General features: G+C 38.9%; 1 protein-coding gene across 2 annotated transcripts in view; it reads left to right on the forward strand.

Moving 5' to 3' along the window:
* zbtb41 (zinc finger and BTB domain containing 41) overlaps window positions 1-21,791 on the forward strand; it is a 50,334-nt gene extending 28,543 nt beyond the window's left edge. For both annotated transcript variants that reach the window (XM_056473851.1, XM_056473843.1), the window contains exons 7-11: window positions 9,523-9,618; window positions 9,984-10,090; window positions 13,684-13,789; window positions 13,938-14,026; window positions 19,925-21,791. In XM_056473851.1, the coding sequence (XP_056329826.1) occupies window positions 9,523-9,618; window positions 9,984-10,090; window positions 13,684-13,789; window positions 13,938-14,026; window positions 19,925-20,535 (1,009 nt within the window). In that variant the 3' untranslated portion in view covers window positions 20,536-21,791. The remainder of the gene's footprint in view (window positions 1-9,522; window positions 9,619-9,983; window positions 10,091-13,683; window positions 13,790-13,937; window positions 14,027-19,924) is intronic.
* The last annotated feature ends 304 nt before the right edge of the window (window positions 21,792-22,095 follow it).

Raw genomic sequence — 22,095 nt, forward strand, 5'->3', positions numbered from 1 at the left:
CTGTCTTTGTATGCAATTCTAAAGACTTCTAAATTAGTTTTTTTTTTTTTTTTTTTTTTTTTTTTTTTTTTAATATAAGTAAATGTAGAGTGTGCCCACAACTGTGTGGGGGTCCAGATCAAAAGTGTTAAAAACAGTCATGAGTACTTTTACAGCATTACTTTTTGGATTATCAATGTGAATATTAAAATTCCCAGCAATACTAAAATTCAGAGGTTACTACTGATAACTGCTCTGTAAAGTCATCAATAAAAGTTAGAGAATATTTTGGAGGTCTGTAGATAATGATCAATAAAATGCGTGGAGCACCCTTTAGTGCCATACTTAGATATTCAAAAGGACAAATATTCAATAAATGACATTTGCTTACACTCCAAGTCCTCTTCAAACAAAGCAGCAATGCCTCCACCTCTCCTATTAGCTTTGCAAACACCCTGCTTAATTCAGGTCTGCCGCTCTACAACTGCCATCTAGCAAGATTCATTTAAAAGCACCTTTTCTGCCTTAAAGTCAGCAAATATTACACCTTTGATTTCATACATGAAATCAGCTTTTTCAAGATGGACATCTCTCCCATTATCACCACTAGGCAGGAAAAATGCTGTAAAAATTAATATTCTTCCAATATGTCTTTACCTGTTTTAAGCTATTCCTTTCTTATTATTATTCCTATTATTTTCTGAAAAATCTTTCTTCAATAATATAGATCAGTTAATTTCTTCTTTTATTAAAAAAAAAGTTCACTTATTTCGTTATTTTCAGATTAGACATTGTGCTTCCTCTCTGTTCTCTGAGTTTCCCTCCCCTGCCTACAAGGTCTCTATGGGAAGAGGTATTTAAACTGATATGCTCATATGAGTGGGATCATTTCTAAGATATATGCAATTATTTTATCAAAGGATAACTCTCATAACATTAAAGCTATCAGGGCCTGGGAAGAGTAACTTGACTTAGAGTTTGAAGATGACTAGTGCAGTATTGGACCATGTGCGCACCTCTACTTCATGTACTAGGCTCAGTTTTATACAATTTAAAATGATACACAGAGCTTATCTCTCAAGGGCCAAACTTTCTAAAATATATCACAATGTTTCAGATATGTGCGATTAAATGTAAACTTTCACCATGTAACCTTAGTCATATGTTTGTATTTTGTCCCAAGTTGCAAAATTATTAGATTACTTTCTTTAAAATTGTTTCTGATATTCTGGGGGTCAAGTTAGCTGTTTGCCCTTTAATCGCGATCTTTGGTGTTCCCTCTCAGTGTTAACCTTTAAACCGGAGACACGCTGACATTGTGGCTTTTGCATCTCTTCTTGCTAGGCGCAAAATACTGTTGTCTTGGACCTCCCCACAACCCCCTTCTATTTCATTGTGGCTCAAAGATTTGGTCTTCTTTTTAAAACTTGAGAAAATTCAATACAATATCAGAGGTCAATCACTTAAAAACCTTAGATGTGGATTGAGTGATGGTATGTATGTATGTATGTATGCATGTACGTATGTATGTATGTATCTATATGGTTTGTTATTATAATTTTTTTCTCTGTGTTTGTATTTATTTTATTTATTATTATTTTGTTTATTTTATTCTATTTATTTATTTACTTTTTTATTTGCAGATGTTGATTGTTTTATTTTGGGGATTATTTTGTGGGTCGTTATAAAATGTAAAATTGTCAAAATTCTATTTGCAAGAATAAAAATTCCATGACAAAAAAAAAAAAAGATTCATTTAAAAGCATAAAATCCAGGCAATTTGTGTTGATAAAATCATTGACTTATAGAAGTGACATTGTTAAGCGACTGGATGTTTAAAAGTGCTAACTTAACAGTTTTAGTTACTTTTCCTACGGTAGTCTCAGATCTATATTTAATAGACACCAGATTTGAATGATTTTGATTTTCTGCTTGGACACTTGCAAGCAACAAGAACTTACAACAAGCTTTTTCTTATAAAGGGCCAAAAACCAAACTTGATTGAGGGTGGTAGGCCAGAGGTAAATACAAAAAAAACTAAAGTTGTTAGGTTGTAAGCTTGTCAGTGCACCATTTCGGTCTAGACTGAAGAGAGGGAAGGTAATTTCTGAGGAAATTAGCCCAAAAATGATCTGAAAGGATTTGACTATAACACCATTGACGGCGACTGCACAGTTCAGAGTCCGGGTATGTTACGAGAGGAAGGGAGGCATCGTGCTGCCCCATGAGGAGCAAATTAGGGGTCACAGGGTCAGGATCAGCAACGTCAGATGACACATATCCTAAGGGCTTGGAGTTTAGAATGCCTTCGATTTCAATCATGACTGTGCATAATACCTCTTCATTGACCATTTGAGCACCTAGGGTGGTTTCCAGGGCAATTTTGATGGAGCGCATTTCACGCTCCCGAATTCCACCAAAGTGGGGTGCATATGGAGGATTAAATTTGAAGGTAATTCTCTGTTTGGCCAGGGTTACCTGAAGGTCAGTGGTTAAGGATTGATAGGCATCCAATAATTCTTATTACCTCCAATAAAGTTGGTTCCTCTGTCAGAAAGCAGCTCGGCTGGTTTCCCTCTACGAGCAACAAACCGCCTGAGTGCCATCAGGAAGAAATCAGTGTTCATGTGACAGAGTAGATCGAGGTGTATACATCTAGTAGTCAGACATTTGAAAATTATTCCCCATCTTTTCTCAGCTCGTCTGCCAATTTTTACCATACAGGGCCCAAAGCAATCCACCCCAGTTGAGTAGAATGGAGGTTTGCAAAAGCGTAGACAGGCTGGAGGGAGATCAGCCATTCTGGGAATAATAGGATGAGCACGGAACTGCTGGCATTTAGGGCACTTATGTTGATGTTTTCGGACCATCTCGCGACCCCTTAAGACCCAGAACCTTCTCCTTAACTCCAGGATGGTGCAAGTGGTCATCATAATCCTTAATTATGAGTTTTGTTATAGGGTGTGCAGGAACCAGGACAATTGGGTGAATGGCATCAGGAAGTAGATCACTACTCTGACGTAGCTTTCCGCCTACTCGAATGAGCCCTAATGTAGGATCTAGTTCAGGGGCGAGGGATAGTAAACGGCTTGAAGATAGAAGAGGCTTTTGGTTTTGAACGCAGGCCAAATCATCCTTAAATGATTCTATCTGGATGGCAGTCTCTGCATCATTGTAGTTTTCTGCTGATGGAGGATTTGCTGCCCCATGAAGGGAGGTAGCTGTGCAGTCAAGGAGGTCTTGGAAAGTGGCAAATTGACTGGGGTCAGGGACAGAGGGGTATGGACTGAGAGATACTGCACCATAGAAACTGGACTTGCAAAGCTCTACAGGGTCATCAGACTGATATACATTGGGGTTAATGGGCCATAGTTCAAATGGTTGAGACAGAAAGGCAGGTCCTTGATTCCACCTACAGGGCTTGCCAAGATCAGTCAGCAGCTTTCCTTTAGTTAGGTCATCCGCTGGGTTACTTTGTGAATTAACATAATGCCACTCCTGGCCCTTAGTGAGTTCCTGAATTTCAGCTACCCTGGTTCCAACAAAGATCTTGTAGCGGCAAGAATCAGAGAGCAGCCAACAGAGAATGGTCGTAGAGTCGGTCTATAATGTAGTCTTCCTGATTTGGAGGGTGAGTTCTGTTTGCAGGAGATTAGCTAGCTGAGCTCCTATCAGAGCAGCACATAATTCAAGTCGTGGAGTGGATAGCTGTTTTTTGGGGGCAATGCGGGACCTTGCCATGAGGAAAGACACATTTACCTGCTGATCATCTTCTGTACGCATGTAAGCAACTGCACCGTAGGACTGCTCTGATGCATCACAGAAGATGTGAAGATCGTGGATGTCTGAGGTGGGGTCTACAGACCGTGTGAAGCAGCGAGGTAAAGTGATGGTGGAAAGGGCAGGTAATTCACCTTCCCATGAAAGCCAAGCTTCCAGGAGATTATGAGGAAGATTTGGATCCCAATCTCGGGTTTTTCCCCAAACTGTACAATAATTTTGGCTCTTGTTGTATAAGGATGGATATAGCCAAGAGGATCATATTGGCTAGCAAGAACTCTGTTAAGGTGACGCATTGTTGGGGTAGTAGGTTCAATGGCTCTGTGCCTGTATCGGAGGATGTCTTTGTGGCAGTTCCAGAGAAGGCCTAATGTGGATTCTGAGGGATCAAGAGATGGATGGTGTGATAACCAGAGCTCTGTTTGTTCTGACTTGGCATCAGGAGGTAGGTCACTGATGACTTGAGGATCATTACTCGCCAATTTTCTGATTCTAAAGCCACCAGAGGAGAGGATAGTGCGTAGGTTCTGAAGGAGATCTTTGGCTTCCTCTGGAGTGGGTAAACTTTGCAGGCAGTTATCCACATAAAAGCAATTGTGTATGGAATGGCTAATGCACTCATCTGCCTGTGCATCTTCAATGCTCTTTTGGAGGATGTAAATAGCACAGCAAGGGCTTGAGGTCGTGCCAAAGGGGAGAACTTGCCATTCATATACAGTTGGAGGTGCTTTACAGTTCAGTTCACGCCAGAGGGATCACAGAAGAGGTTTATCCTGAGGTAATAGGCGTACGTGGTGAAACATTGATTTGATGTCTCTACTTATAGCCGTTTTATACTGCCTGAAACAAAGTAGAACTCCAAGGAGGGAAGGCCCAAGGATGGGGCCAGGAAGTAACTGTGAATTCAGACACTGGTTTCTGTAGGAAAAGGAACAAATCAAACACAATGCGCTCTTTACCGTTATGATGCACAAGGTGGTAGGGTATGTACCAGGACCACTTCAGAGGAGGGCAACTTCTTGACATACCCAGCATCAATTAGTTTTTGGATCTCTCTGGTATACGTCTCTGCCTGTTGTGGGTTTTGAAGAAGCCGCCTTTCACAGCTACGTAGACGGGACATAACTGCCTCCTTGGGGGCCTTTAAAGGTGGCCAGGGTTCTACACGGAGAAGAGGTGCTGCATATCGTAGTATGCCATCAACAGGTGTTTTGATAGTTTGGGTGTCAAGTTGGTGCATCGCCATTTGATACTGCTTAGATCGAGTCACCACTTTTGTGTTTCGCTGAGGTAATGCATCCAGCTGCCACAGCTTTTGTACATTGTGGTAGATGTCATCAGGTGGGCATTTAAGGGAGAGATAGTGAACGTTAGTAGAGGGGGAATTAGGAAGATCTCTGGCAGGACCCTGCAGTGTCCAGCCAAGCAGGGTCTTGATCGCTACAGGGGCTCCAGGAGGTCCTAACTTCACTGGCTGCGTTGGGGTAATCAAGCGTGTTTGATCAGCTCCTAAGAATAGAAGGGGTCTGACTTTATTAAGCTGTTTGAGAGGAAGCTGACGAAGGTGAGGGTAGCATCGCTGGAGAGCTTTAACAGGGTGAGAATGATCAGACAAAGATAACTGGTTGGCAGTAAAAACTTGACTGATGACATAGGACTTATCTAGATGTGCTTTAGGAATGAGAGTGAAGAATACCGTCGCCCCATTAAGAGTCTGAACATCTGGTCTCACAGTTCTCAGCTTCAGGCTTTCAGGTTTTCCTTTTAACTGAAGTGCTTGGGCAGCAGGGTGCAAAAGGATTGTTCTTTCAGACCCATCATCCAATAAGGCATAAGTGTCTAAGGACTTGTTTCCATTTTGCAGGGTCACTTCAACTGCAGGGTCACTTTAGTAGGACTTTATTGCAATCACTAGGATGATCAAGATAAAGATTCTGCACTTGCCTCTGGTTAATGGTGCATAGGATCTGTTAGTGTTTCCCATTACACTGGTTGCAGCGTCCCTTCAGGTCACATTGGGTTGCATAGTGCTCTTGTGCACAATTGCCAACAACGTTGCTGTTCCTTAATTCAGTTAATTCTCTGGTCTTTGGTAAGGTAGAGGAAATCGTCACATTTGCTAACATGTTCAGCAGAGTTACAATAAGCACACACTGGACAGCGTTCAGATGAAGTGTTAGGAGGAGGCTGACTGACTCTAAGTGGGGCAACTTCGGTTTTAGAGGATGTCATATGTGAGGGGGTTTTGGAACCATGCAGTACAGTGGTATTTCTTAAAGGGTGAGGAAAGGGAGGCTTCTGGCGGACAGGCTGAGGTGTTCTTTCCCTTCTGGGCTGACAACAGGCTTCTTGTTGCAGCCAGGTGGAAAAATCCAGGAGGTTATAGGAAAGGGGACCTGATCTTTTCAAACACATGCTTCGCTTGAACTGGCAGAACTGCTCATGAGGAAGCTTCTCCAGAAGCCGCTCAACATGTGAACCACAAGCGAGTTCAGCTAGACCTTCAGAGCCCATGGACTGAAGGAGGCCCACTAGTGCTTGAACTCTAAGGGAAAATTGGTCTAAGCCTGTACCATCTCCCATGCGAATAGCAGGCATCTCCATTATAGCTCTGAGCTCCTTCAAAGCAAGTTGTCTAGGTTGACCATAACGCTCATCTAGGGCCCGTATAGCTTGAGTGCAAGGATCTGGGGCATAAACATAAGCCAATGCAAGTCTTCTCGCCTGGTCCACCTTTAGATGATCCAATAGGATGTGGTATTTATACTTCTCTGACTCTCCTGGATCCAACAAGTTGGATAGGGCCATCTTTAACATCAAATACTGACTCTCATCTTCTCTAGTGAGATCAGGGAAAGAAGGACCTACTACAGGGGGGCAGCTGGAGGAACTAGTTGACTTATAGGAGATGCAAATGTCAAATGGCTGCACATTGCTTGTTGGCTGAACAGAGGAAAATGTAACACCAGGCAATGGTTGACTTGGCAGTGTAGGGGCTGGGTACATTGAGTTATGCAAGGCTGATCCTTGATATGTAGCAGGAAACTGACCGTGGCCGAAAGGATGTGTGAGCTGCAAGGGCTGTGGCACAGATTGGGTAAGGGCCCGGCTTACAGGTGGTGGAGAAGAATACTGTTGTATTTGATAAGGAGGGGCACTATAGTTACCTGTAGTCTGACAGGCCTGTTGTGATACCACTGGGAGAGGGTTCTGGGGTGCAGCAGGCAATTCAATAGGACCAGGAGGATGTGTATGCTGCCACGACTGCAACCTGGATGAGGTAGGAGGTGCATTGCTTATGGCTCGTTTCCACTGACTGGTACGGTACGGTTCGGTTTGGTACGGGTCACCTTTATCGGGCTTGCGTTTCCACTAACAAGGGTACCCTTTTGGTGAGGGTGGTGTATGACAGAAAGTTTCAGTTGACGTCATTCTCGCTCGAGGAAATGTCTACAATAAAGCTGTACCGGTCACTTGCAAATCATATAAAAAGCACTTCTCAGAACACAGATACTTTACACACATAAATACTTGTGTAGAAATGTTTATTACTAACTTTTCAATGAACATGAGTTGATTATAACTGCAGATCAAAGACATTGCGAAACAGCCTACTGTAACATCTGTAATTATATTAAATAACTAAATAAATGAACATATATAAACACATACAGCCCCTTACAGTCTCCGATATGTTCCCAACTACAGAAGAACTACATATAGCAGACATTTCGCTGGTATTTAGGTTCAAAACAACACAAATTATAGCCTACAGTCAGTCCCCTACAGGGACCCTTTCGAAAGGGTGCCGAAAAAGTGGTACGGTTCGGTTCGGTACGCTTTTTGACAGTGGAAAAGGCCATAAAAGCGTACCAAACCGAACCGTACTGTACCGTACCACTCAGTGGAAACGGGCCATTAGAGGAGATTGAAGCTGTTGCAAAGGTGGAAGAGGAAGGGTACTAGTTTTAAGCATGCACTGCTGTATTAATCTACCCTGATTTCTAACTTCCGTTACTAAGTGCTTTAACAGGGTGGCCCGAGCATCAGAAACAGAAACCATTGAGGAAGCATAGGGGTGTTCAGCATCAGGGGAATGCGCTCCCTCAGATAAGTTCAGTGAGTTAGAGCGTGTCGAATGTGGAGCATCCTCCTGATTGTCTTCCATAGGCTGATCTGGCTCCTCTGAATCACCCTCAAATTCCAAGGTTGGTAGTGAGGGTAGTTGCATTTATTAGCATCAAGGATTTGGGCTCAAGGGAACAGGTATGCGTGCGCGTGTGTGTGTGTGTGTGTGTGTGTGTGTGTGTGTGTGTGCGTGTGTGTGTGTGTGTGTGTGTGTGCATGTGTGTGTGTGTGAGTGTGAGTGTGAGTGTGTGTGTGGTTCTCTGCTAGGAAATAACAGAAATACAATGTGTCAGTAATCAGTAAGGAAATAACAGAAATGCAATGCTTCAGTCTACCAACAAAGTACATATCTAAACAGAAAATATGGTAAACATGAAACATAGGAGCACTTAACTCAACTTAAATCATACAAAAGCCACTTACATGGTCAAATACACACACACAGGAAAACAAAGGAAATCGAATTCAGTCCTCAGCACAGTTCAGCCATGTGCAGCCAGAAACGGGCAAACTGTGAGCACAGGTGCAGTTAATAAAGCCCTTGAGGCAGTCCTGATTGGCCAGAGATCGAATGAGTGGAGATTTTAAGTGAACCATAATCTGAACAGGGGTGTGACACTAGGAGTCTGCAGTTTAGGAACACAACTTCTCAACAGGAAAGATATATAGCTTAAAGGGGCTAATAATTTTAATGTTAAAATGTTTTTTTTTTTTTTTTAAACTGCTTTTATTCTAGCCAAAATAAAACAAATACTCCAGAAGAAAAAAATATTATCAGACATACTGTGAAAATTGCTTTGCTCTGTTAAACATCATTTAGGAAATATTTTAAAAAGTAAAAAAAAAATCAAAGGGGGGTAATAATTCTGACTTCACCTGTAAATACATTATTTTAGACTTATTTAAAGGTCTTTCTGCCCTTTTCTGTCCTGTCTTGATATTTATATATGCCCTAAGCTCCTGTAAACCATCCTTGGCTAAGGCTGCATTTACACTGCACTGTTCAAGTGACTCAATTCTGATTTTTTTTCTCCCATGTGGCACAGATCGTATATGGCCCATGTACGTGTAAACAGGAACAAATCACATGGATTCCGATTTACTAAAATCAGATTCAGGCCTTGTTCGTATGTGGAAATTTATCCGAAATGAATCGGATCTATACCCTCGTGTCTACAGTGTAAGCAGGTAGATTGGATTTCACCTGTCGATGCGAGTCGCGCATCATTAAAAATGGCGAATGATGTCAAGTCTTCAGCAGAGTCGCAAACCTTAAAACTCATACACGAGGACTAAAACAGCTTTTATATTGTCATATAGCACAGGTGTTTAAGCATGTTAATGAGAGCGCAACAATTAACAATTGAGGATCAATTTTGTCAAAAGCTGCGAACAGATTACATACAGGAATAGAGAAAAAGGCGCTCCTTTATTATCAGCTGTTAGTCAGCGCCCGCTCTTTTTTTCCTGGTCATTGTGCCAAGATGATGTAAGCAGGTCATCAAAAAAATCGGATACAGTCACAAAATCGGAATTCACCATCAAGATCTGCAGTGTAAATGCAGCCTAAAAGTGCCGATTCTGAATTAATAGTTATTCAGAGAATTTTTTACACTAATCTCTGAACATTTTTAGGACAACACTGAGGGAGCATCTAAGGATCCATAGTGGGGAAAAACCTCACCTGTGCAGCATCTGTGGACAAAGTTTTCGTCATGGAAGCTCCTACAGGTCTGAACTAAATAAAATAAATCAGTTTCAATATTCACACCTTTGTAATGTGTTGTTTTTCCTGTAATGCAATACTGTTGGTATATAAATTAAACACAAAAATAATGTTTATGGTACATAAATTCACTTTTATGTTTTACCACCAAGAGTACTGTTGTGAAATTATTGCAATCATAAATAAGCTGTTTTTAGTTTTTATATATTCTAAAATAATTTGTTCTTGCAGCTGTTTCTTCCATCTACAGTGTCAAAAATACATTAATTAAAAAAATGTGTTGCACCCAAACACTAAAATATGATCAACAGTGGTTGGGTAGAACATTAAGTATTACTATTATAAATTTTTTTTTATCTGTTTTTTTTAGGCTTCACCTTCGTGTTCACCATGAGGACAAGCGATATGAATGTGAAGAATGTGGAAAAACATTTATTCGTCATGATCATCTAAAGAAACACAAAAAAATCCACACAGGTATATTTTTCAATTTAATTTCTAGCCAAAATTGTTCTTTAAGGAAAATTTTATACTTTTTGGTCTCATTAACCCCATATAAAAATGGTGAATACATGCTGTAAATTTTAACAGGATATGGTTAATTCATATGTTTGCTTTCTACTGGTTATCAGTAATGCTTTTGCGATACCTTAATGGGGCTTTTTCTTTATCGTTAAAAGATGTAATGTTGTTCAATGTAAAGTGATGTAAAAATTTTTCTTCAATACCTTTTTAAAAAAATACCTTTTTTTAGCTCAAAAATTACCATTCTGAAATTGAAGTAAAAACACAACCCTGTGTCAGTATTAGAATAAATTCAAATAAGCTGCTGTCTCCCACCGTAACCCTTTCCAGAAAACGTCAGTTTGCTCTTGCAAAATGCTAGTTGCTAGTAACTGGTTTTGTGAAGGCAGTGACAGACTAACACTATTGGGTAATCACAGAGCCACCTTGATATGCTCGTGAAGGTATAACAACAAGTAATGTGGTGACATATGCTGAACCCTGAGCTATTCAGTAAATGTGTTCTGAGCAGCTTTTTTTTAAAATATGACTTTCTCACACAATCTAAGTGACACAGAACCCTGTTGGTCATCCTGACTTTCAAAAAGTACACTTTAATGCATAACTAGTATGGATTTAATGATGCACATAATTAATGGTTCAGTACACATTAGTAACAAATAAAAAAATATTTTAAACAGGCAGCAGCCTCTTGTGGTTTAAAATGATAAAATAAATAGAATTAAAAAAAAAACTTTAGAATTAGTATACTTCCTAATTGTTTATCAAACTTTCAAAGGTTAAGCCCAGCCCTCCCCTAAAGAGGCATTGGGGCTTTCTAATCACTGTTTGATACATCTTCTCCAAGCCTACAGACATAAGCTTTAATCTGCTAAATCTTCTGTACGGATTTTAAAGAGATGGACCACTGAAACAGCGGGCCTTACAATCCTGTTTTGATTGCACTGATTGTACTGTTTTTGACTGACCATGGTGATCTCAAACAGTGATCTCCCTCACTGCTTCTCAACCTAAACTTCCGATCAGTCAAGAGGATGTATGGAGAGTCTTCAGGAATCAAATGACAAGGAGAGCCAAAGACCCAGATAGTGCCTCACTGGCCTGTGTAAAAGCCTGTGCTGTCCTGCTGTAATCCATCTTCACCCTGATCTTCAACAGATCACTGAAACTTTGTGAAGTCCCTGCTAGCTTCAAACATTCCACCATAATCCCCATGTAACAAAGAAACCACAAATCACAAGACTATATGACTACAGACTAATTGCTTCAACATCTCTGATCATGAAGTCATTTGAGAGACTGTTGCTAAACCTCCTGAAGGACATTACTGGAGACTTAACACCTTTATGTTTGCTTACATAGCGAACAGATCCATGGTTGATGCAGTCAGTATGGCATTAGACTACATCCTGCAACATCTGGACAAATCTGGGAGCTATGCAAGAATCCTGATTGTGTACTTCAATTTTGTGTTTAATGGCCCGTTTCCACTGAGTGGTACAGTACGGTACAATTCGGTTTGGTACGCTTTTATGGCCGTTTCCACTGTCAAAAAGCGTACCGAACTGTACCGAACCGTACCGAACTGTACCGTACCACTTTTTCGGCACCCTTTCGAAAGGGTACCAAAAGGCGGAGCCACACGCACAGCTGAACGCTATTGGTTTACAGAGATACGTCATTCGCTTACGCAACAAGCCAGAATGAAAACAAAAAACCCGCCATGTTTGAAATACACAGCGCGAGATTATAGCGGAATTATAAATACATATAATAACGAGCCATGGTTGATCAGGGCTCAAACAAACCTTGTCGTCGTCTGCATGAACAGCCACAAAGCCAAGAAGAAGAGCAGATTTACCCTGTGCCGCGTAGTTTTTTACGAGCCAGTCTGAGGCGCGAGCTTTCTTTCACTTTCTTGCTAGTGCTCGCGCGCATCTAACATTATATCTGAAATAACAAACTTCTTGAGCTGATGATAATAACCTGTGCTTGATTATTGACGTGCTTTTGAAACCAATCCTGTCAGACACTGGCAAACGTGAGAGTGAAGCGTAAAGAAACAAAGGAGAAGCTGGAAAAAAGGAGCACAAAAAAGGAGCACATTATTTTTCAGCAAACATGAACAAAATGCCATGTATAACTAACTTATTATCTTCACCTTTTGGACTAATATGAACTGGGAATGATAGAATTACTGTCTAACAGAGGCTACATGTGCTGCTGAAGATTACAGACACAGATGAGTGGTTTTCACTGACTGTGGGCTCTTTTGTGTTGTTTTGTACCTAAATACGGACGAAATGTCTGCTATATGTAGTTCTTCTGTAGTTGGTAACATATCGGAGACTGTAAGGGGCTGTATGTGTTTATATATGTTCATTTATTTAGTTATTTAATATAATTACAGACGTTACAGTAGGTTGTTTCGCACTGTCATTGATCTGCAGTTATAATCAACTCATGTTCATTGAAAAGTTAGTAATAAACATTTCTACACAAGTATTGATGTGTATGAAGCGTCTGTTTTGTGAGAAGTGCTTCTCATATGATATGTGAGCAACCCGTACAGCTTTATTGTAGACATTTCCTCGAGCGAGAATGACGTCGACTGAAACTTTCTGTCATACACCACGCCCACCAAAAGGGTACCCTTGTTAGTGGAAACGCAAGCCTGATAAAGGTGACCCGTACCAAACCGAACCATACCGTACCAGTCAGTATGTGTGTTAATGAGAGTGTATGGGTGTTTTCCAGTAATAGGTTGTGGCTGGAAGGGCATCTGCTGCATAAAACATATGCTGGATAAGTTGGCAGTTCATTCCGCTGTGGCGACCCCTGATTAATAAAGGGACTAAGCCGAAAAGAAAATGAATGAATGAATGTTTATATTGCACACTGTAATATTAGAGGTTTGAGAACAGACAGAGTTTCTATGTTATAAAATCTAGGTGACTTTGTGCTGCAGATTATCTGACCTAAGTAAACTGTGGAGGCTAGCAAACAGTTGGTTTAGCCACTCAACAGTGTTGAGGTAACCAATGGAAAGTTACCTGGCCAAGGAGAAATGATGATTCTTTGTTTCAGTACCGCTTATCATTTGCATCTGTAAACTGTTTGCTGAATTTGATTCACATTCACAAGTATAATATAGGATCTACCAAGTGAGATAGATTCACATTACATACATCATCAATTCAGAAATTGAAAGATACTTAATTAGACACTAAATAAGTTTGGTAAGGTATTATGTAAAGTTCCCCACTGTTGTCCTGCGAGACACGACATTTATTTCCTCTGTATATCCACACATGTAGAAGAATGACAATTAAGCTTGACTACACTTGACTTGAAGTGGCCGGCAGATCCCAAGTTGTAGGTTAGGTTGCCGTTGCAGTCATCAGTAAAATGACTGCAACACAGCACAAGGTAAGGTAAGAACAAGGTACGGTTGTATTGTTGTGAAAATGAACTGTAACCAATTATTTCTCAGAGCCTTGCTTAAAACTTTAATGTATGCTAATAGTCTTATTTGCTTTGTGCAGGGGAAAAAGCACACCAGTGTGAAGAGTGTGGAAAATGCTTCCGACGTGCCGATCACTTGACTGTCCATTATAAAAGCATTCACCTGGGAGAAAAGATATGGCAAAGGTATGTGCAAACACACACATCAATTTTAGAAGCAAAGAGGTACATTTTGTGATAATTTATTTGATATTCAAAAAACTATTTCGTTGAATTTTAGTGTCTGAGAATTGTAATTTGTAACATGTCTGTTATGTACTCTATAATTTTACAGGTATAAAGCAGTAGTGCATCAGTGTCAAGTGTGCAAGAAAGAGTTCCGGGGGAAGACCAATCTTATGTCACATTTCAGAACACATTCAGGTACAGCATATAATAAATATATTAAAAGACTTCAAAAAATAGTTTTGAGCACTTAAGTAAAATAATAAATTTAATGATAAAATAAAACAGAAATGAAAACAAATCCAATATATAAGGTATTTGGTATTTCTAATACATTCATTTGGAAGATCTCACACAATGCAGTATGGGATTAAAAGCAAGACAGTAAGCAATGAGAACAGCAGAAATGTTAGGCAGTCAAATTTATACAAATGTCACATAAATGTTATATAAACCACTGACTATTTTCATTTTGATATTAACATTTTTATTGAAAAATATGAAACTTTACTGTGTGGTTTGGCAGTATGTGCTTAATTAGGCTATATAATAAAGATTAGCCAATCAGATGAAATGCATGGCGAAATACAAATGACTCTATTGCTGAATATTTATTTGAATAATCCATAGATTTAATATATATTTTAATAATAAGGCCACTATAAAAGTATAAAGTACAATAAATTTATACAATAGCTTATAGGAAATAAACTAAAACGTATCAGTGTAAATAAAACCTAAATACAGTTTAAAGGGAAGATGCTTGTCTGAAAGGATGTCAGAACGGGTCTATTGTTTGGCTCATGTTGGGAGGACATGTTGGGAGGATTTCACAAGCAATTTTTGCAAAGGCGCACAAAGAGTACAAGCACAAAATAAAAAAAGAATGAAAGAAAAAGGCAAGTAAATGGCTACTGCTCAGCTGAACACCTTTTAGGGGTAATTTATGCTCAGGATCGTCAAAAAAAAAAACAAAAAAACACTGAATTGGTTATAGGGGCTGCTACAGATGATAATCTAATAATAATACTATAAATAATAATAATAATAAGAATAGTAATAATAAGAAGAAGAAGATGAATAGCAATAATACATGTTATGATGATTATTAATATTCGCATATTAAAATGTAGACTTGAATAAGGTTTGATGATAATTGTTCTGAAAGTTTGAAAAATTTGAAGCGACTTTTGAAGGTGACAATGCTCCCTTCTCTTTACCTCATAGACTGCCTTAAGCCTGGTTTATACTTCTGCATCAAGTGATCAGCGTGACCCACGGCGCATGCAACACACGTAGCTGTGCATTCATACTTCTGCGTGCTGTTTCTGTTGCGACGTGTAGTTACATTTTTTGAGAGGTGCGCGTCAGCGACGCCGACAGCCATGGCGAGGGCTATGCGTCCATGCGTTGCCCGCACCGTTGCACACGTGTGCGCTTGATGCAGAAATATAAATCAGCCTTTAATGTTGCGAGAGAACACTGTTAACGTTTTAGCCTATAATGATGCAGTCAGTCTAAAGGTGATAATGCCTATAGTGGGGCCTACAGAAATTTATGTACTACAAAGAACAGTTTAAAAAAAAAAACTCCCTAACCTGAACTCACCGCGAGTGAGATGGAGAAAATTAAATCACACAAGTGCTGAGGTAAAATCAGAAGCTCAAGACATAATCTTTAAAATAATGACTTGAAGAATGTTGACAGATGTTGCGATATAAAAACTACAGTGAAACTTTTGAATAAACTTTTGAAGGTGACAGTGCTCCCTTTCCCTTACCTCAAACCTAACTGTTGTAGAGAGAACACCTATGGTGCAGTCAGTCTAGTGTTATTGCTATAGTGTTTTGAGTGTTGCCATTTTATACAACTGCAGTCCAGGGGCAGTCTGCACCTACAAATCAACTCTCTGCACCAGAGAGTTTGCAAATAACGCTTGAAAATATATCAGGTCACACATCACTTACCCGAAATGGAACAAAAAACCAGGAATAAAACATAATATTTCCAGTGATCGACCTGCTTTATTCTTGCGTGCAATAGATCATTAAAATGTGTGATGTCATCACATGCTGTTTGCAAAGAATATATTATTAATATTTGTCTTTTATTTCAGCTAAATAAAATAATTACACCTAGCCTAAATAAAATCACAAAAAAACTAAAAAATCTCATTTTTTTAAAGCTCGGAGTACAGTCCACTCTAATCATTATTCTGTCAGGTGTTTTTGTGGACATCATCAGGTGCCATCATTAACCGTTATCAACATTATTAATGATAAATTTATATTTGAATCAGTAACTGTTTTTGACGTGTTGATGTTTTAGCTAATGAAGTTTATAGTAAAAGCACCACACAGCGGCCAAAAGCTGCAGTCGCATTTTGCAGATAAAGTGCGGCAGTATTTGTGGCAGCGGTAAAAACACATTGAACTGTAAACATGTGTAAAAGACAAAATATTTTTTGTTTATGTTATATTTACTTATTTAGGAGAGGCACAGTGGCTAGTATCTCTAAATGCCTTGGGGTCCTATCATACACCCAGCGCAATAAGGCGCAAGGCGTGTTTTCACGACGTGTTGCTAGTTTCAGACCAACACAACTCTAATTTTCCTGTTTTCCGCCAGAAAATCCATTTGAGCCAGTTTGTGGACTCATAGGTGTTCTGGTCTTAAAAAATAAATGAGGTGTGTTAAGGCGCATTGTTAGCACGTTGCTATTTTGAGGACTTAAAATAGACTATACTATAGACCAGCTGAAAGCAGGTCTAAAGTCCAGCGCATAGTGCGTCAGTTGTGCACCTCGCTTAAACATTGCTTAAAACACACAGGATTCACAGTAATACAGAAATATCTTTACAAATGAAAAGGATTTAAAGGATTAAAATGTTACAAAAATTATTATTTTCTACACAACTATAAAAATCACACTTCCATGCCTTCTTCACCCTGGGGGCTTTTTTCAGGTTATTCATGACAACTTGCTTTCGTGTAGTGTTATTATTATCATAAGTATTATTTATTATATGCATATTTATATTTGTTTTATGAAAAACAAGCTTAGATTTGTCCACCTGTCAGGTTTTCGATCATAGGGGGCCTAGGTCATGTGTTTGGATATAACTCAGTTTTTAGACCACACTTCGTTATTATTGTTTATTTATTTGTTTGCTGGAAATTAGAACTGAATTTAGAAATAGTTTTGAAACAAATCTTTGCGCTTAACATACGAAATTAATTATGTAGGCTTATGGATGTCTTCAGTGGAGAGCGTACAACACCGTTTCCTTATCCATGAAAGAGAGAAAGTGAAAGTAAAAGCCAAATGGAGGAGGCTCATTCTGCAGATGGTTTGTTCAACTGTTTTCTTAACTGATTTGAAGTGTTCAGTTTTTCCACTTAAAAAGTCCACCATGTAAATAGCAAATGCGCCATGGAGCGACACAACTGACCTTTAAGGAATGGAGAAAAGAGCGCTCTTTTATCATCAGCTGTCAGTCAGCGCCTGCTGTTTTTTTTCTGGTCATTGCGCCTTTGCCGTGTGCTGTGTAAATAAAGACAATCGGATACAAGTCAATTTTATAAGATGATATTGGCAGGTCAGCAAACATACAGTCACGAATGATAAGAATGGTAAGAATGGTAGGGTAAGTGTAGTACCAGATGTAGTTGTATCAGGGGAAAGATTACAAGTTGTATCTGAGTACAAGTACCTTGGTGTTTTGATAGATTCGAAACTATCATTTAAGTCACATGTTAAAAAGGTTTGTAACCGGGTCAGATTCAGTTTAACAAATTTTAGATTTATTCGTGATCAGATGTCATGTGAGTCTGCCCTAATCTATTGTCACTCCATGATAATTTAATTTCTCATATCACTTATTGTTTGACCACTTGGTCCCAAGCCAGCATTACTACTTTGAAGCCACTTGAATCATTATACAATGATGTCTATAAAAACCCTTGATAAGAAACCAGTTCAATTTCACCATTATTCAATATTAAAGAAATACAACCTGCTTAGTTGGGAAAATTTAATTAAATATGTACATATCTGTTTAATGTTTAAGACTTTACATAACCCGAGTTCACCACTAAATCAGTTTGTGAATATAAGAATGACTGCTCACCGATTTACAAGAGGTGGTGAAAGAGGGGATTGCATTATTCCTCTCAAAAAAAGTCAATTTAGTCAGTCAGTATTTTCAGTGAAAGCTGCTAGAGAATGGATCTCCATCTCACCAACAATTTGAAGATCACTTATTTTTCGTTCTTTTCAGTCTCATGTTAAAAATTGGTTAATGACAAATTAGCATTGTCAGCATTAGGATGGTATTCTTGACACTTTTTGTCCTCTTCTGCTGCCATCAGACTGTTTTTGTTTTTTACTTTTTAATTGTATTTTATATATGAAATTGTATTTTATGTTAATATTCTGTTCTTCTATTTTAGGTGTGACTTTTTAACAATCTGTATCATTTGGTCTACAGATGAAAAAGCCATTCTTGGCTTATTCTGGCACATTTTACAGTAATGTTTATTAATGTGCATTGACCCTGTAAACAAATAAACTAAACTAAACTAAAAAAAACAAAAAACTAAATTAGAATTGACCATCAAAATCTGCAGTGTAAATGCAGCCTTGGAGGAAGATCAGAACACATTTTCTGTGAAATTTATGCTGAAATCTAAGTAATTTGTTTTTGCAAAAGAAAACATTTAAAAAACTCAGGAAAGTGGGTGTGTCTAGCTCTGTTTAGGTGGGAGTGTCAGGGAAGGGAAAGAGGGAAGGTTTTGCATAAAAATGGGAGTTTCCATTTGGGCACGCGCTGCTTTTCACAGAGGCAAAACAAACACACAGACGCAGGGGAGAAAGACAGTGACTGTGTTTACATACATGGACATTAGTAATCGAATTATTTGCCAAATCGTTAATTTGTCGACTGCAGTTTGGCACTTTCACTTTTTATTCAGGAACATTTTATGCCGCACATCGTATAAGAGAAAAAACCCTGAGCATTTCTCTGTAACTTAGATGCACTCGATAAGTAGCGTCAGAAAGTCATGTGTGTATAGATTCCAGCTGCGCTTTCACAGGGGGGAAATGAAAACAAAACCTTAGTTGCAGCACATTTAAAAACGCAACACTGACGACCTGTGTCTCCAAACAATTCTTCTTCTTTCACTTGTTTTTGGCAACACAACGTGGCGTCTCTCTAGAGGTAAAAAAAAGTCTTCGAAGCTATCATGCATATTAATGAAGTTGCACCTTATACACAATAGAGCGCGCTGATTGGTTTGAACCAAGTCTTTCTCATGAATTTATGCTGCACACTCAGAAACGTCACGATGCTCTCACTGGTACAGACGCCCACTCTCCACGCTGGAATACACGCAAGTATTCAATCACCGTGAAGCAGCTTAAAAAATTCGTTTTTAACCGGAAGAACGAATTAATGCAAAAACAACCAATTTTCACTTTTTTGTGAAATATATGTGTCCTGACAGTGTTTTTAGCCTCGTGGGACACATATATGACTGTCAACAGCTCAAAAAATTAATTTTGGTGTTTCGTGACCTTTTAAACATATCAGGACTTTACATTGTTTGTCTTCAATACAAAACCTGAAATACTAAGTTTAAATATCTCTCTCCAGCTCGCACGTCTGCTGGGTGTATGAATAAGTTTACCAAAGGAGAGAAGGCAGAGTTTAACAGCTGTTGAACATGTGCACGTGCACTACAAAGAAAGGAAGGCTTTGACAACTGTCACTTATAGTTGTTATGGTTATTACTACTAATGTTTGCAGTTATTTAAAACTGATCAAAACTGACTGGAACTACATGTACATTTCAGCAAATTTAATGCACAGCCTTCAGCCAGAATTTTAACAGACCATGAAATAAAGTGCTGTAAACTTGACTATTCAGAGGCCCAAACCAAGCAAAACTGTTTTTTATTGTAGCATAAAACATAAAGCAATGCAATGACAATTGAGAGATGTACAAACAAAGTCTCAAAAATCTTGATGTATCATATTTGAAACATTTTAACATGATTTTTCTTTTTCTGATTTAATATTTTGTTCTCCTCAGGTGAGAAACCCCACAAGTGTGTGATCTGTAACCAGACGTTCCGCATCAAGAAGACTTTGACCAAACACATGGTCATTCATTCAGATGTACGTCCTTTCAACTGCCCACACTGCAGTGCTTCCTTCAAGCGTAAGGACAAGCTCAAGTATCACGTTGATCATGTGCACAGTGTTCGTCTGCTTGACCTGCAGCAGAATCAGCCTGCCAGCCCTGCTAACAAGTTAATCGACCCATTGCTATCAAATAAAAAGTCCAAACCATGTCAAAATACATCTAAGACTGTGCTGCAGAGTGTTGCAGCTGATGTTTGCGTTCCTGTGACACTGATTCCTGTACGGATGACTGAGGAAGCTGATCTTGCTGTTCATGGAGTGCCACATGGCATTCTTCCAGCTTTGAGCCAGCAACAGCAGAGCTACCAGTCTCAGTCTGCCACTGACTTAGTGTTCTTGGAAAAGTACACTCTCACACCTCAGCCAACCAATATAGTGCATCCAGTGCGAGTAGAACAGATGTTGGACCCTCGAGAGCAGTCTTACCTAGGCACACTTCTGGGACTGGACTCGGCTACAACTGTACAAAACACGTCTAGTGCTGAACATACTCATTAATTTGTCTTTTGCATGTCTTTATGTTCTTTGTGTGATTTTATTTTTGTCATCAGTCTCTATGTGCTTTCTTAAAGGGATAGTTCACCAAAAAAATGAACATTCTGTCTCCATTCACTCACTTGTTCCAAACCTGTTTGACTTTTTTTCTGTTGAACATAAAAGAACACAATTTTAAGAAAGCTGGAGACCTGTAACCATTGACATTCATGGTATTCATAGTTTGCCTTTAAAAGCATATTTCGCTCTTAAAGGCTACATGTACGGTGGCCGAGAGAGCTTAACGTGCTGCAGTTTAAGAAAGCACATGCAATTACAAAAAATAACTGCAAATAAAGAAACGGATCTTCATCAATTTGACAGCACACATGTTGCAAATAGGTCACAACACAAACAACTGAACAAACGTGCAGCAAATCGGTCTCAACACAAACAACTGAAGAAACGCGCTGCAAATCGGTCACAACACAACTGAAGAAACGCGCAGCAAATCGGTCACAACACAAACAACTGAGGAAACGCGCAGCAGATCGGTCACAACACAAACAACTGAAGAAACTCGCTGCAAATCGGTCACAACACAAACAACTGAAGAAACGCACTTCAAATCGGTCACAACACATACAACTGAAGAAACGTGCAGCAAATCGGTCACAACACAAACAACTGAAGAAACGCGCTGCAAATCTGTCACTGCACATTTCTTCAGTTGTTTGTGTTGTGACCAATTTGCTGCTCGTTTCTTCAGTTGTTTGTGTTTTGACCAATTTGCAACACGTGTGCTGTCAAATTGATAAAGATTGTTTCTTTATTTGCTAGTGTTTTTTTGTAATTGCAGCTGTTTTTTGCTGGTGTTTTTTATAATTTGCTGGTGTCTTTCTTAAATTGCAGCATGTTAAGCTCTTTCGGCCACCATATGCATGTACTTTCTAAAGAAATTCACATTTGTGATTTAAAATGAAAAATATATCATTTGAAACATGAGAAGTAATAAATAATTATCAAATGTCATTGTTTTGTGTGTGTGAAACATTCTTTTAATGTCAAAGGACCACTGCCTATTTCTGTATATGTAATGTGCATATGTAAATTTCCAATAATTCTCCTTCCGCCAGTCCGTAAATCTGACAGAAGGAAATAACCGCAGTGTGAGTAATAATGTTAATTTAAAACAGTAATTCACTACACCAAACTAAAGTGTCATAATTCTTGTGATTGTATTCTTGTAAATAAAGCACCATGGAACAATAAGATAAGAACATTGTTTAAAGAATGTTTATTCCAGGCTTTTTAACATAGGTAAAAATATATATAACATAGGTAAAAATTAAGCCATGACTTGTAGAGCTTAGCAACTAACCAGGGGCATGCTTAGAGAATGTACATTTTTTTACCAGGATCTCATAAAACTTGACAGCAACATGATAAAGCATGCTGCAAACATTCCATCAATATGTAAACTTTATTATCATAGTAAACGTAATTGTCATTCATTCTCAGCTAATAAATCAGATAAAAGAAGCTAACAAAATGAAGGAAATAACATTGTGACAAATGCTAGCA

Source organism: Danio aesculapii, chromosome 2, assembly GCF_903798145.1.
Source record: "Danio aesculapii chromosome 2, fDanAes4.1, whole genome shotgun sequence".
Lineage (NCBI taxonomy): Eukaryota > Metazoa > Chordata > Actinopteri > Cypriniformes > Danionidae > Danio > Danio aesculapii.